At 40.4% G+C, this 15,691-nt stretch overlaps 1 protein-coding gene and 1 long non-coding RNA gene across 2 annotated transcripts in view; one reads left to right on the top strand and one right to left on the bottom strand.

The window, feature by feature from the left end:
* Positions 1 to 4,452: 4,452 nt before the first annotated feature.
* On the top strand, positions 4,453 to 9,437 carry LOC132578552 (uncharacterized). The gene is made up of 2 exons (XR_009555891.1): positions 4,453 to 4,809; positions 8,652 to 9,437. It is a non-coding gene; the product is annotated as an uncharacterized LOC132578552 (long non-coding RNA).
* The window catches only part of SNX10 (sorting nexin 10), a 51,428-nt gene continuing 42,000 nt past the window's right edge, over positions 6,264 to 15,691 (bottom strand). The window contains exons 6-7 of the mRNA XM_060248677.1: positions 8,594 to 8,809; positions 6,264 to 8,162 (exon numbers count right to left, since the gene is read on the bottom strand). Coding sequence (XP_060104660.1) covers positions 8,081 to 8,162; positions 8,594 to 8,809 — 298 coding nt within the window. The 3' untranslated portion in view covers positions 6,264 to 8,080. The remainder of the gene's footprint in view (positions 8,163 to 8,593; positions 8,810 to 15,691) is intronic.

The raw sequence follows: 15,691 nt of genomic DNA, 5'->3' as shown, positions 1-15,691 counted from the left end.
AGTACTCTGAGTGTCAGATTACAATCTGAGAGACCCAGGTTTAAATTCCCATTGTTATGGAAGCCTGCTGGGTGACTTTTGGCCAGTCACACACTCTCAGCTTAACCTATCACACAGAGTTGTTGTGATGATAAAATGGAGACGAGGAGAAGGATGTAACCCACTTTGGCCCCCACTTGGAGAAAGGAATATTAACAGGGTTGCCAGGTCTCCTCTGGCTACAGGCTGAAGATGCACTGTAGGATTGCCAGATCCAGATTGGGAAACTCCTGATGATTTGGAGGTGGAGTCTGGGGAAGACAGGGACCTCAGTGGCCATAGCATCCACACTCCAAAGCATCCATTTGCTCCAGGGGAGCTGATCTCTGTACATTGGAGATGTCTGGAGGCTGACATCCCTAACAACTGTATGCCAGAAATGAAATTAAAATTGTGCATATAGAATACTGTCATTAACAGCAGAAGTAGAAATTGTAAACCTACCCTATTTTTTGTCTCAAGTATTTACAAGGCCTAAACTATTTTTTAAACTGACATAAGAGTTCATTCCAAGCCTCCCCCCACAACACAAGGGCCTATATGGCTGCTCTCCCCATCCATGAGCCCACAGATGACAGGGAACAGAAGAAAGGACAGAATGGCCGTTTTCCCACTTACTTTACCCCGGAGCGACGTCCCTCTTCACCGCGCTGCGTCTGCGCGGATTTCGCACAAACTGCTGCGCAGCACCAGGAAGAGCCGCGTAGTCCCGGGGCTTTTGCGTCGCAAATGTAAACCTGCTTTTTGGCGTTTTACATTTGCGATGCAAAAGCCCCAGGACTACGCGGCTCTTCCTGGTGCTGCGCAGCAGTTTGTGCGAAATCCGCGCAGACGCAGCGCGGTGAAGAGGGACGTCGCTCCGGGGTAAGGTAAGTGGGAAAACGGCCCTTGTTAGAGAAAGACAGTTTTCACCTTCATTTTTCTGTTCTTTTTGTCGTCTTTTTCCTTATCTATTTTTAAGATAACCTAGCTCCTTAGAACAACCCACAGTGAAAAAAACTTGACAAAATACACTTTACAATAATCTCTATACTGAAAAAAGACTTAACATGCAATTTAAGAGCTATGTGGTAAAATGACTGAAAGGAAAAGTGACAGGAAACCTCTAATGCCTGCAGATAGCTCTGGATTATGGCCTTAACATCTTTTTTAGAAAAGGACAAATTAACAGTTTGCAATGATTTCCAAGGAAAGCATTACAGAACTCTTACGTCAGATGATGTCTGCTCTAACCCATGAAAGCTTATGCTTCAATAAACCTGTTAGTCTTTATGGGTCTGCAAGACAGATACCTCCACTAGAAGGGAAAGCCATGCTTGCTGAGCAGCAATTTAACTTGAGAGTAATTCTGCTCTACAGAATGCTGCAGTATGGGCCCTATGGCTTGGAGTTCAGAGGTTACCGCTACTGGTTCACACAGTCTGCAGTGCTTTCACATAATGTTTCTTAAGGCGTTTTGTCAGTTACACACATGGCTGTGATCTCATGGATGACATAATGCATGACCCAGCAACTGTAGGACAATGGATGAGGTAACAGAGATAACTCTGAGAAAACTGAGAGTTGCTTTCCTGAAGACATCTGATGACATTGCTGTAAAGGTGTTTTAAGACATGTGAGGTATGAATAATCCCTTTTAATTGCAAGAGTGATGACACTTTTGCTCAGCATCAGCCTTCTAGATAGCCAATCTGCTTTACATGTTCAAGGGACAGTCATGGTAGGAAGTGCATCAGGAATAACCACAGTGCCTTAAGATGGTGACCATCTACCGTTCTACATTTCCTTTTGTGCACTGGGTCTCCAAGGTGGTGCCTGTAGATGCTATGGTGCTGACTGACACCTGGCAACCACCAAGTAGTTTTAGAGCATGGGGAGGGACAAAGTGGATCCTCTGCCTAGCAGGGCTTCTGATTAGCTTCTGCAGGAGCTACCATCACAGCACAGGGATATTCACTGTGTGACTGACGGTAATGCAATCAATATTTTAAAACAATGCATTTATTGTAAAAGACACCCCGTTAAGCAGAGCTCTTGCCTGAAATATCGAAGTTACTGTTACAATTATATGCAAATGCTCTCCTATAGCAGCCAGTTTGTAGTTGACTCTGCCTCCTGTGGCACCCATTTTGTGCTTGGCTTCATCACTGGTGCAACCATTTTGTGGTTGTGCCCAACCTGTGTCAGAATTCCAAAGAAGCCCACAGACTCAAAAAGATTGGGGCCCCCTAGTTTAAACCAACATTAAATAGCATGTAACTTCCCCACCCCATTTTAATGGCACATGAAATGGTTCTAGATCATGTTAAAAGGAGGACACTTCTAAAACATGTACAGGAAGCCTTGTTGGATTGGGTCAATGGCCCACCCAGTCCAGCTCTCTGTATCACACAATGGCCAAAACACAAGTGCCATCAGGAGGTCCACAAAGAGGGCCAGAACTTCAGAAACACTATTATGGTGTCCCCTGAGCATCAAGAATACAGAGCATCACTGCCCCAGACATAGTGTTCACTGTTCTATCTATACCTTGTAACTAATAACCACTGTTGGAGCTCTGCTCCATGTTTATCCAATCCCCTCTTGAAGCTGTTTATGCTTGTAGCCACCTCCACTTCTTGAAGCAGTGAATTCCACGTGTTAATTAGTCTTAACAACAGAAGTTGTGCCTTATATTCAGGATAGCTGTACCCTGATAAATTTTTATAGAAGCAAAACTGTATAAGGCATCATTTTCTCTATCCTTGCCCATCTACTGAGGCACTTCCCCCCTCCCCTTGTATAGTCAATTGGTTTCCCTCTGCTGCCAGTGCAACTTCAGTAAGGAATAATGGGGGCTAAACACAGGAACACAGTATGAGCAATGGCATAGTGTGGGTGAGAAATGTGACTCCTTAAACTGAAACAATGGGGCATTATGTAATAACAAAACCTATTCAGCCGCCATTTAATTTGCTTAGTCTTGCATGTTTGCTACAGTGTAAGGTAAACTATATCCCCCAATCTCACTCTTTGCTGAGGTTTGTCCATTTTCTGTCCATGTGCACACATGTGGGGTTTTTTTCCTGTCAAGAGTTCCTGTGACTTAGTTGGCTTGACAAACACAAGCTTCCCTTTGCACTATGTGTGAGGGAGAAGATTTACACCTGCTAAGTTGTTCCCTCCTATGCAGCCTTTAAAAGGTGCAGAAGCCTTGCCACAAATGTTGGCAACCTACCTTTCAAGCGGCCTTACCATGAAGGACAGTCTGCATTTGGCACAAGCCTGCCTGCACTCCAAGGCCATCTGTTAAAGAGATAGAGCCAGTCAAGAGGCTGAGTGAGCAGGACTAAAGAAGAATCTGAGGAAAAAATAAAAACATGTGGGCATCTTACTATGGATAAAGGTCTGGGGCCACCTAGATCAGCGACAGATTATACCAATCTGTGTCCCTCAACCCTCAAAGTCATAATGCCACTGAGGTGTCCCAACCAGCTGCCATAATTTAAAATTTGATTGACTGGTCTTCCAAATCAGGATTTAAAAAAAAATAATCTAGAAAATATATGTTATCTCTTCAGAGACCTGCTTCTGGACAAATTTAAACAAAAGTGTCCTCAGCCTCAATTCCCTACCTATAAAATGAAAACCAAGAGTGACGCTGTCATGAAGACAAGGCAATAAAGTCTGCAAGGAATTCTGCAAGGCTATGCTGCGGGCCATGGGCTGTGGCATTTGAGAAATTGGGACATCGCCCACCTCTCATTTTTTAAAAAGCCTGTCATATCTGAAAACACCAAAGGCCCTGGGAACAAAACAACAATCCCTCTTGAGAATAATGTATGTAATTTTTAACACGTGGCTGCTTTTGCCATCAGACTAACAGCGCTACCTATATTTGCAATCGTGCTGCCCTGCCAAAGCCCTTGTTTTTCAAACTTAAAGTTCGGGTGTTCTTCCTCTTAGCCCAGAATGACGCAGCTCCATATTCATACCGTTCCCTTCTTTCAGCTCTGCTTCCCCGCACAGCGGATGGAAAACAATAAGGCCCACAGCTCCGCTGACCCTTATTTCAGGAGTCATCTGACAACCCTCGCTCTGCACCGATCAGCGACAGCCGGCAGCCTGGGCTTTTGCATAACAAAAGCTTACCATCAAGACGGCGCCTGGGAATGCCCCCCTCCCCCGCTTTGCAACCGCATATTTGCCTAACATTTTGCAGCTCCTTCTACGTCTATCATTTCACGCATTCATCTGCAATGTGTCGCGGGAAAGGGGGGAGAGAGAAGAGAGATTCTCCGCAAACCGACAAAATCAAAGCCTCTCACTGCCAACACTCAAGCGCTGCTACTTTAGGGGAAAAGGCTGCTGCATTGCTCTCCGCCCCGTATGGCATTTGTGATCTGGAGGAGAAAAAAAAATCACATTATTTTGCTCATTGTTCTCTTCGATGCCAGCTTTTGAAACGCTGGGCTGCTGGCTCTGATGATCTCTTGCTTCTTCCCTGCAGGCTCTGTTCCCCCTATTCTTAGTTGGGCCGTTGCTATGGGTTACGAGATCAAGGCCGGCTGGCTTCTCTACCTGACAAACAGCCCCCGGCGGAGCTCGGGAGCATGGAGGGCGCCGGGAACACACAGACTCCCAGGGAGTGGGGGGAGGAGGGAGAGAGCGAGCTGCTGAGCAAGCGCCTTGCACACGACCGCAGTCAGTGTGGACTTGCAGCTGCAGGAAAAAGTCCAGCCTGTGGGGTGGAGTGGGGGGTGGGGGGGAAGAGTGGATCAAGGCCCTGAGGTAAGAAGCAGCAAACTGCTACTCCAGGTGGTACAAAGGCTGCCTAGAGGGGCAGAGGGGGAGGAGGGAGGTTGCTGATGACTAGGCAGTCTTCGGTTTGCGCCTAGTGTGAAGCCAGATGGTGAGTGGGGTTTGGAGAAAAGTTTAGCATGCAGGGGAGGGGACGTGGACTGGAAACCTTTAAGCCTGCAAGTCTTAAGAATCGGGATTTGTGTTGTTGCTGTCAGAGAGACCACCTGCGGAAGTTAACCAATAAGGAAGAAAAGTTTTGGGGGAGTTGGAGATAGCTGAGCAATGGAGCGTTCTAGGCAGGTCTTTTTTTTTTTGCGGATCACAGAATCCGAGAAGGGGGAAAGGATTAAAAGCATTTTGAAAGGGATAGAGCGCAATCCTGGAAAACTGATTTCTTTCCCCCGCAAATACTTGTGTTCCTAGTGGTTGTTGTTTGAGGTTGACTTGAAGCTGGCCAATTTCTGACTAGTGATCTGTCTGGGCAGATCATTTCTGATTCGGGTCAATTATACAGAAAAAGGAGCAAAATAATGTGAGATCCGAACCTAAGATTTTTCCAAAATAAAAAAATGGATGGATGTAGATTCCCCTGCCCCCAAGCCCGGGAACTCCGGGCAATTCAAAAAGGGCAGGCTTTAACTTTAACTTGAATTTTTCAAAGCGTATTTTATCTTCAGTGGACGTTTAAGGCCTTTCCTAAGAAGTACCAACTGATACAGGAATTTTTGATGATTAAGCAAAATTAGACACAGCACAGCTAAAATAATTGAACAGACAATCACTGTTGTGGAGCAAAACTTGCAAAAGGAACTAGCATTTCTATAACTACCAAGAAGGAAAGGGTTTATTTTCTTCTGCAAAATTATGACTATACATGTGCAAGGGAGAGAGTCCTGCTGGAGAGGAAAGATGTAAATATGGTCAGTATTTCATCTTGAAAAGAATAATCGCTTTATGAGGAAAAGTGTCGAGTTTTGTAAATGTCAGGAAAAAATGGAATAGTGCAATAAGGATATTTTTATATATATATATATATATATTTGCAAAAGATGTATGTTTTCAAGTAACAAAGTTTTTTGCAACCCAAGAGGATGTGTGTGGCTTGCTTTTAAAGCGTTTCCCCTTTTTGCTCCAACTACCATAATGACTGAAAAAAACTTCTTTATATTTTTCAGTTACTTGCTACCAGTTCTCAAAGATGATAAATGCCTCCCCCCTTTTCAAAAAAACATTCTATTTTACATAAAGGTAAAAACAACTTATTTTTAAATGCAGATAAAATGTAGAAAGAGGGAAACTTAGGTTGATGTAAAATTAATTCAAAAGTGGGGGACATGATATGAAGGAGTCATAGTGTCTTGTAAGAAAACTAAATGTATTAGAATCAAAATACCAAAAATATAAAAATGAAGTAACTGGCATTTAAAGAATTGTAAATAATTAAATACAGAACATTTTATTTTGAAATGTGACAAAATACAAACATTCCATGCATGTTAAACAGTAGAACATATGATATTGAGCATTCTAATGTTTCACAAATATTTGGCATTTAAAACATCTTTTTTTTTAAAAAAGCAGCATGAAAGGCTGCCGAAAACTACAGGAACCAAACACAATATTATAGTATGTGATCTGTACAAAAGATAATAATAAATCCAAGCATCTGTAACTGAATTTGGTTGCTTTGAGATAAATTCAGCCTTCAGAAGTTTGTCCTTGTGCTTTTTGTTTGCTGTTCCTTTAGGATGTTTAGGCTGAAGTAACTGGATGCAGTCCTATATATCCTTAAGTGGAAATCAGCTCTATTGTTGTCATTGGGATTTACTTCTGAGTAAACATGCAGGATCACACTAGTAATCATTTCTTCACGGCTTTGCTCTGGCATAAAGAGGTTTTTAAGTTTTATGTACTGATTATCAGTAGGCTTATAGAATGTAAAGTGCACAAATTCCTTCAAATTAGCAGTAATCATATATACATACTTTTAAAATAAACAATTTTTTAAATCCAGTAAATTTTTCTTGTCATAGTTTCAGGCAGCTTCTCTGTTGGATGTCTTTTGTTCACCCTTTGTAAACAAATACAAACCATTTTACTTGCAGCTTTAATTAAATTTTCTAAGCATATCTTGCTGCTAGGTTTCCGTCAGAGATCAGGAGATATAGTTTTGCCTGCAGACACTTTGATGTTTATCTTAGGAAATGCTGACCAAAAAAAAAATGATTGGCTCAAAGTAGCTACCTGCTCTCTTCCCCCTCCCACCCCTAGTCCTTAAAACACATATACTTTATTTGAACAAAATGTTTCCAAGTACATGCATTTTGGATAGGGTAGTAGAGGAGTTATACTGGGGATGTCAAAACATACATGAATGAATTTATGGAGCTACCCAGCTGGAATCTTTAATTGTGCCTCTACAAAAACACCATAAACTTCTATTAGGTCAGAGGGTTATTTCTAATATTCATTGCTAAAATGCTCCTTCCTATTGCTACATCTTTGTAAGAAGAATTGATTTTAAAATATAACTACAATCACTTTGTAACAAGAGGTTGTAAAAAAAACTTTTCTTGGCAACAGTAACAATAAAGACAGAACAAAATTTGAGTCCAGTGGCACCTTTAGGACCAACAAAGTTTTATCTAATTTTGCTCTGTTGCTTCAGACCAGCACAGCTACCCATCTGAACAAAAAGACAGACACTATACAGCCAGTGACTCTGGTTTAATACAGGATTGAATGGTGTGTAAACCTAATGTTATTAAATGGCCTTAAGCAAGCTTCACTCTGCACTGGATTGTGGTCGCTAATTATGGCTGTACCGTTGGATTCAGTGTTAGGAGCAAAAGTTGAAATATTTAAGGTACTGACCTAAAGGTTTATTTTGTTTTTACAATATAGTTATGTGGCTCACACCAGACTGGAAGGGAAGCTGAACTGTCATTTAAAAATTCAGATGATTTTGTAAATTTCCAGAAGTTAGACACCCCAGTATAGTTTTCAGGATCTAATTATAGTTTTATTCCTACTCCTACCCCATCTAGTACAATTCCATAGAAATCATGTAAAAGAATCCCATTTACTTAGGTACAGGCAATATTTGTATGATTCAGTATTGAAGGGGCTGTTACTGCATACAATGAACAGACAAACAGAAAAGACAAAGCTTTGACAACTGGACAGAAGTGTAACATGAAACTTTCAACCACAATGGAAGGTATCTGTCATTTTAGTGATAGCAATATACATTGATATTTCAGGGTTCTTCAGGAACCGTGCTTGCTTTACATCCGTGTGAAATGTTATCATCACTGCTGTGTCCGAGCCCTGAGGATGAACTGCAGAGAACGGGGCGGGGGGAAGAGAGAGAAAGAGAGAGGAAATTGGTTTTCACAACACACTCAAAGCCTGAGTAACAGAGGAGAACTTTAATTATCCCCAGTCACAAAAGAAAGACAGGAAATTTGGACTTTTAATTAGCCATTTGGAGTGCAGTTGGATATTTTTTTACCGAGATAATTTAAACGCGAATAATTCAAGTCTGACTAAATGAAATTCACATAATCAGAATGCAGATAATTGAATTTCTACTGCATTCATTAATTCAGTGTGGAGGTGTATGTGAAGACTCCTATGATGAGCTGTCACAGCTCAATAAAATCTCAGTCAATTAATTTTTTCATTATCTTAGTATTGCATCAACAACAACAAAAAAGTGAAGTGTGTTTATTATCATGTGTGTATATTTAGTAGGATGTAAGGAAGTAACCTCTCAGAATCTGAATCCGCATAATTTTCTTCTTTTTTCTTTTCTTCATGTTCTATAGGGAAACGGCGTTTCAAAGAGGCAAACTCCTGGATTGCATCAGCCACAGAGTATTTAGTATGTCCAGATACACATGCCTCAATCTCTTCTGGACTCAGCTGGGTTTGTACAAAGAGATGAAGTCTACTGTCTGAAAGCAGTACTGGATTCTGGAGGATCCTATGAATAAAAACAAATCAGAAATCTGAACAGGCTTTTAAGATTTCCCCCTCAATATTGCATTGCTTTTTTGGTTATCTGTAATTTATGCCCAAATGCAGTTTTTAGTGCAATATATATATACTAATGTGATTAAACATGTGTTATCTTTATTAAATTTATTTGGAATTTTAGGTAAGTAAAAACATTAAGGTAATAGTTAAGAACATCTGTTATAAGAATAATTCCAAGGGCATTTTTTCCCATTTAACCATCTGTTACTACCATGTGGATCAATTACTTTTTGGGGGGCTGGGGTGAAGCGAGGGGGCAGGGATAAGCATACACATAAGAGCTGAATTACAATCGATAACCTAGTAGTCTTTCTAAAAATTACATCACTGAAGAAGGCACTACAAAAGTTGTAGACCGTCACTTCAAATGCCAATTTTAAATATAATTTATTTACCCGGGCAAACTCAAATTATGTATTTTTACAGTTGTGAAGAAGTTTCATGTCATGGACATTATTATTAATCATTTTCAACAGGTCTGTAAAATCATTTTAGAGAACCAGATGATCATTCATGTCACTGTTTTGTTCTCTCATGTGGCTTTAAAATAAAAATTGTTCAATTTAGCAAAAAAATGTACAATTAGCATAAAGTATTTTCAGGAATGATGGCTTTTCTTTTGCAGTGAAAAAAAAAGATTTATCAAGTTCACACAAAGTTGTGATCATTCAATCTAATTTTTCCCTGTTATGTTGCTTTAAAACATAACATTGTCTCTAAAGATTAAAGTAACTGTAGAACTGAGGTCCTAAAAATTTATTTATAACCTCAAAACTGATTGGAGGTGTTTAGTGATATGTAAAATGCATCCTCTCTCAATTACAATTATGAAGCCTTATAAGACTTCACCAAAGTAAGTAGTTTGAGGACTGCAGAATATATGTGGCAAGAAGTTACTTACAATGTTTTTCTAGATTTCCCATTAGTGTAATAGCAACAGCTAAAAGCTACCTCTCCCAATCAAGGGTAATGCAAAATCACAGCCTGGTTCTCCGTTTAAAGCAGATTAACCATACTTGGGTTAAATATATCAAAAAGAGAGCCATCACATTATTAAATTCTCTGTTAGAGTCCAATATTTGTTGTAGTGTGGTGCCATTAGTTACCAAAAGTTACCAGAACAAAAATACAGACTTAACACTGGAAATATCTCATACAGTATTTGCAGGAAATAATAACAAAGCTATGGGTGATCTGAATTTCAAACTCTGCACTTGGAATAAGTTAGGAAGTTAATAAGGAAGCATGCATATATTTATTCTGTTTTCAAGCAATAGGCTATCAGAACAAAGACCCATTTATCCCCCCCCCCCAAAAAAAGGGGTGCTGAGGAGCTGTACAAAAGTCAAAAGGATCAGACCTCTAAAATGTTATGCTCAACACATACTGCTTAAACACTACTGAGGGACTTTACAACCAAGAACTTTCATTTTCTTTTTTAAATACAAACTGCAGTTGTCCAGATGCCAGGGTGAAAGTAAAAAACTGCATAAATGCACATAGACTAGTTGCAATTACAACAGTATGTCTGATTACATGTCCAGAGTTGTCCTCAGTACTTCCAGCAAATAGGAAATCCCTGATTTCAAAGAGCTCTGGATGTCTTCAAGGTCATGTGCAATTTTAGCCTGCGGTGATTGCTCTTGGCCATTTACATGCCACACACATGTGTATCTCTCTCAGACAGCAATGGCAAAAACCAACATTCACAACATCCAGGTTGGTTTAATGCTCATTTAATTCCGATATGACTCTTTTATACCCTCACCTGCCCCCAACCAACTACTAGCACTATTTGACAAAATACAGATACACTTTTCTATACTGCTACAACTTTCAAACCAAGAGCACAATTCAGCCTTACATTTTTAATAATTTACATGAGAGGAATGTACAGTGCAATCCTCAGAACACTTTCCTGGGAGATGTGAGTAGGATTCTCAGTAGACCTGCTTAAGATTTCTGACTTGCTCTCTCATTTGTTACATTCTGAATAAAACTTTGTTGGTCTTAAAGGTGCTACTGGACTCCAACTTTATTCTATCAAAAAACCCAGTGAAACTTAACATTACTCAGTTCTGACTGGATTCTGCCCCAGATCTGATTGCAGAAAATGACTCAATTTCTTGCCACCAGTGGCAGCTTCTATGGCATCTGTTTGAGAAACCATAATTTATACTGACCCTTAGTATTTAGGAAATCCCCCAAAACAAATAAGACACAACACAACCAAATAGAGGTTTGGTTGCAATACAAACATACAACTCACTATTTTAAATTGAGAATCTTGTAACGTGTCTGTTGCGTTTAGCATGCATACAGTTCAGTTAACAGCACACCGCAATTTTTGAAAAAAAAAACCTCTGGCTTCTGTAGTTAGATTTTATTCGAGTGGTAAAAAATCTACGTAACTTCATGAGATCACACTACAGCTACTGCTTTGTTTGAAACATATTTTCTTTATAAAATAATGGGTAATCTTTAAAATTGATTTTTGATGGTTTGAGGCATTGCAAGGCAAAAGTAATGAGCACTAATGTCAATGATATTGGACAGAAATTCATTTTAGCTTTATTTTATGTCCAGTGTAATTTTGCTAAGCCTTGAACTACTGAAGCACTGTTATTAACTTGCTGGTCACCTAACACATGGGAACAGCAAACAAAAGTGATAAGAGTACAGGTTGATCAGTACCTCAAGGCTACTGTCCTTTTCCACCCCAACACCCCCTGCAGCTATAATTCAGTTTACAATTTTATTTTACATTGGACTCATTATTTTAGTTGTTCTCTTTTCTGCTTAATAGTGCCATCTGGAGGTTTAAAAAGTGAAGAGACCACAAATTAGATAATGCACCTTAACAGGTACAGTAGCTTAGAAACACAAGCACTGCTAAGCATAAGTTGAATTGAAACATGGATGCTCCTGCACAAGCGCTGAGGCACCTTTCTCTATGAAATCTGCTTTTTGCATCAGTTATTTCTATTAACTGAAAGGTACAATGAAGCAAGTACTTGACCAAAGAGTGTTGCTTGTGTAGCCTATTCTTTGTGTCACCTTTGAGATGTCAACAGATTTTCATTCGGTGGTGGTGGAATCCTGAAAGAACATTTCAGTCCCCCTTTAGAGTTTAAAATGTAGCCTACAGAACACAGACTTCTGAACTTGAAGCTCCATCCTACACAAAATTAGACATTCCTAAGGTCACTGATTTCCTACATGTAATTATATAGGAAATTATTGCTATAATGTTATAGAATGCTCACGAACATTTTAACTCCTGAGGGAACAGCACACTCTGCTATACAATGTTGTAGCATACTAGTAAGAGACAGAACTGTATGGGAAAAAGTCCCAGGAGATAGGGAAACAACGAACCCCCCCCCCCAAAGTGTGGTTAATAGTGGACATTGAACTGAAAAAGAACAGTCAGTTATTAAGGATGGGGTCAGAGAAGACAAGTTGAGGAAAACACAAGAGCCTAAAGACTAGAAAAAGCTCTGTATTGGCAGGAAGGCAATTGAGAAAAAGAATAGTGAATGCCAGGTATGGCAGGGTGAATGAAGAAAGCAGGGCAGAACAGAACAGCCTGTGTTCCAAAAAGCAGGAAACAATCTGGTAGTAGAGACATGGAGTTCAATCATGGAAGACTCAAGAATAATAAATGAGGGACCAAGCAAGCATAGGATTGCCAAGTCCACACCTCATGAGGCCTCCCAGCTGCACAGAAGAAAAACAGCAAGAATAGTTTCTCTGGCCACTACAGCACTGTCCTGGAAAGCTGCAGTGACTGATACTCTCCCTTCTATGCAGCTCTTAAAAGATGCAGCAGCCTTTTCAGGCCCTAGCTTTGGGAATCCTAGTATGAGCAGAGACTAGTTGAAGGAATGTGGGAGGAATCCCACAGTCTGATTTTGCCAGCCAAAACACCAAGGAGGTGAAGACTGGCCCTAGACCGGGCCAGCTTTGAGGCGTCGGGGGAGCACAAGAGACCAGTGGGTCATGGGATGGCTCTGGCACTAGTCTTTGCCTCACTTCACTTTGTGGCAGTGGCCAAAATTGAGAGATTCACAACAGCTATCAAAACCAAGGGAGGCAGTGTGGGAAGTAAACCAGTGTCAAGCCGAACTTTTACCTCACACCTCAATGCACTGCGGCCCACACCTGTAAAATGATCATCTCTCTCTACAGAACCATCTGCACTCAAAGCTCCAATATCAAGAGCACACACAGTATTTTTCATCCTAGAACACATCAGTCTTACAGACATGATGAGGTTGGGGGGAGTGCTCCTGACTTGGAGCACCTTTCTCTCTCCTGAGGGTAATTACAGAGAACTTCCAAAAACATAAAGGGGGAGGGAGAGGAAAACTACTTAAAGGTTCTCCCTGTTTGCTTCTAAGTTCAGAGGAAGACAAAACTGTCCCACCCTACTACTAACATTAAATATGGATGGAGAAAATTATTTTACTAGTTAAAAGAGAGATAAAAGACAGGCTAAGACTTTTCAGTATAAACACTGCATTTAGGGTTCCAGTTAAAACACCCAGTGGTATGAAAAGCAGGGGCAAAAAAAAAAAAGCCAAGTAGTAGATGACAACACAGGAGGAGGGAATCTACATTAAAAATAAACACAACAGAAAAGTTTTTGACTTTTATATACACTCCAAATTTACAAATTAACAGCTAGCCCCTTGGGATTTTTATTTAGGTTAGTATCACCACTTTTAACAGGCAGATTCCGATACTGATACAGGGATAATATCTGTTTCAAATAAGCATTTACAGCATGTTTCTTCTAAAGAGTTTTTGCGGGAGTGTCTGCACAAACATAGCCCCAGGCCTGCCTAGCTACTCCAATGCAGAAGACTGTTCCAATGGTGAGGAGAAATGCAAGTCTGCACATGCCCAGCAGGCCACTCTGTTGTTTCACTTTTTTTTTTTTGCGCTGGCCCAGGGCCTGGCATAAACTAAGCCTGGAATTCTGCACGCAAGAGGCTTTTCAAGATCCTAATCTCTGGTGGAAAAGAAGATTATAAAACCACAGTTTAATTCCTTTCTTTGTAAGGCTATCTCCCAAGCTGTTTTCTTTTAGGCCACTTGTGGAGGGTGCAGGATGTGAGCTTTAGAACATGTTTATCCTCCTTAAACGAAGGCAGGTATTTTTTAATAAAAGGCAAACCATGTGGTTTGTCTTGTTTGGACAGAGGCCAAACTCTGGTTCTTTTCAACATGATTTTATTAGGTATATTACACACTGTTCTGTTGCAGGAAAACATATGGGTGAGCAGCACAACTTAATCCTAACCAAAGATTTCCTGTATCTTCTGTAATCCAATACAGTGACAGATGCACGCTTGCATGTGTGCAGAAGGTTAACACTCTGATTTTGTTTTCAACAAATTTACTCAGCCCATTTACATCATATCATGACAGGGAAAAAAGGGGAGGGGGAATCAAACCCTACAGAAACAAGCAAACACAGCCTGTGTTCTGGTGCCCTCTATTGAATGCACATATTCACGATTCAACAGGAATTCTCAGGAAACGCAGGCTACAAAAATACAGGGTTTTTTCACCTTTATAAAAAGAATTAAAAATATTGACCAATGTAGTAATCACTACTAGAATATATATTTAAAAGGAATGTATTAATTAATACTAATTAATATGAATATGTTCCTTAAATAATTTAAAGGACGTCCCTGAATGTAAGCAATAGAATGAAAACGTAAAACAAACAAACAAAAAACATGTAATGGCTAAAACTAATATGTATTACAAGCAAGAAAGAATTCAGCAACCATTCAGCATTTTATTGAAACAGAAAAATGACAATTTGCATTACTCAGGTGTTTCCTAAACTATTACAGGGATTATTGTAAGCTTCAAGAGTGTGTGGCCTAATATGCAAATGAGATCCTGCTGTCCAAAAGGGCACTCAAAATGGTTAAAAATAAGAATACAATGGCCTGCAAGAAATCATAACAAAGGCAAAGGTGGAGTGGAAGGAGAAGTTTGATTCCTCTGCCCTTCTTCCCTAAAGCACCCATATGTATAGACACAGAGAGTGGCACACAGACACACTCTAACAAGCAAACCTGCACACATTCTTATTCTCCTTCTTTCATCCATTCTCCCCGTACCACTTGGTGGGGAACAATGGCAGTGGAGGAGGCAATTGGTGGACTGATCTGACCTTTCTATTTGCTTCTACCATGGGAGTTAGCAGATGCCCTCTCCCCTTAACCTGGCCACTTTCCTTCCCAAGTTCATAATCGCCAACTGGGTAAATGCAAGCAATTCAAGAATCATAATGGCAGAAGCTACCAATAATTGGCTTAATGGTGGAAAACATTTCTGTAACTCTACTTCTGGCAACACTGGATCATGCAAAGAAGCCTTATACATAGTCAGACCATTCTCTCCATCTAACTCAATATCGTCTACTGGACTGAAAGCTGCACTTCCAGAGTCTCAGGCACATAAGGGTCTTCCCATCATCTGCTATCACTTGATTGAATGGAGATGGAAAGGGATCAAACACAGAACCTTCTCTTAGTAAAGTGTGTTCTTTGCCACTGAGCCACAGCCCTCCCCTTGTTTTGGCATGCACAGGCTGGCCAAGTCAGGCCTCTCCCTCTCCACCCAACGGGATGGGTGATTTAAGGGGGCAAACCCCATAACAAACCACACAGAGGCTTGTGCTCTTTAGCACCTTAGAAGAAGCTAACAAAACAGGATTCTGGCACTATATCAACCATAGCTATATACAAAACCTCAAACTTTAATAGTGGAGCTGGACTGGCTAAATAGAGAGACAAGCCTG

The sequence above is a fragment of the Heteronotia binoei genome, chromosome 10, assembly GCF_032191835.1.
Source record: "Heteronotia binoei isolate CCM8104 ecotype False Entrance Well chromosome 10, APGP_CSIRO_Hbin_v1, whole genome shotgun sequence".
NCBI lineage: Eukaryota > Metazoa > Chordata > Lepidosauria > Squamata > Gekkonidae > Heteronotia > Heteronotia binoei.
The sequence above is the reverse complement of the archived record's forward strand: the minus strand, read 5'-3'. Positions and strand labels throughout refer to the sequence as shown.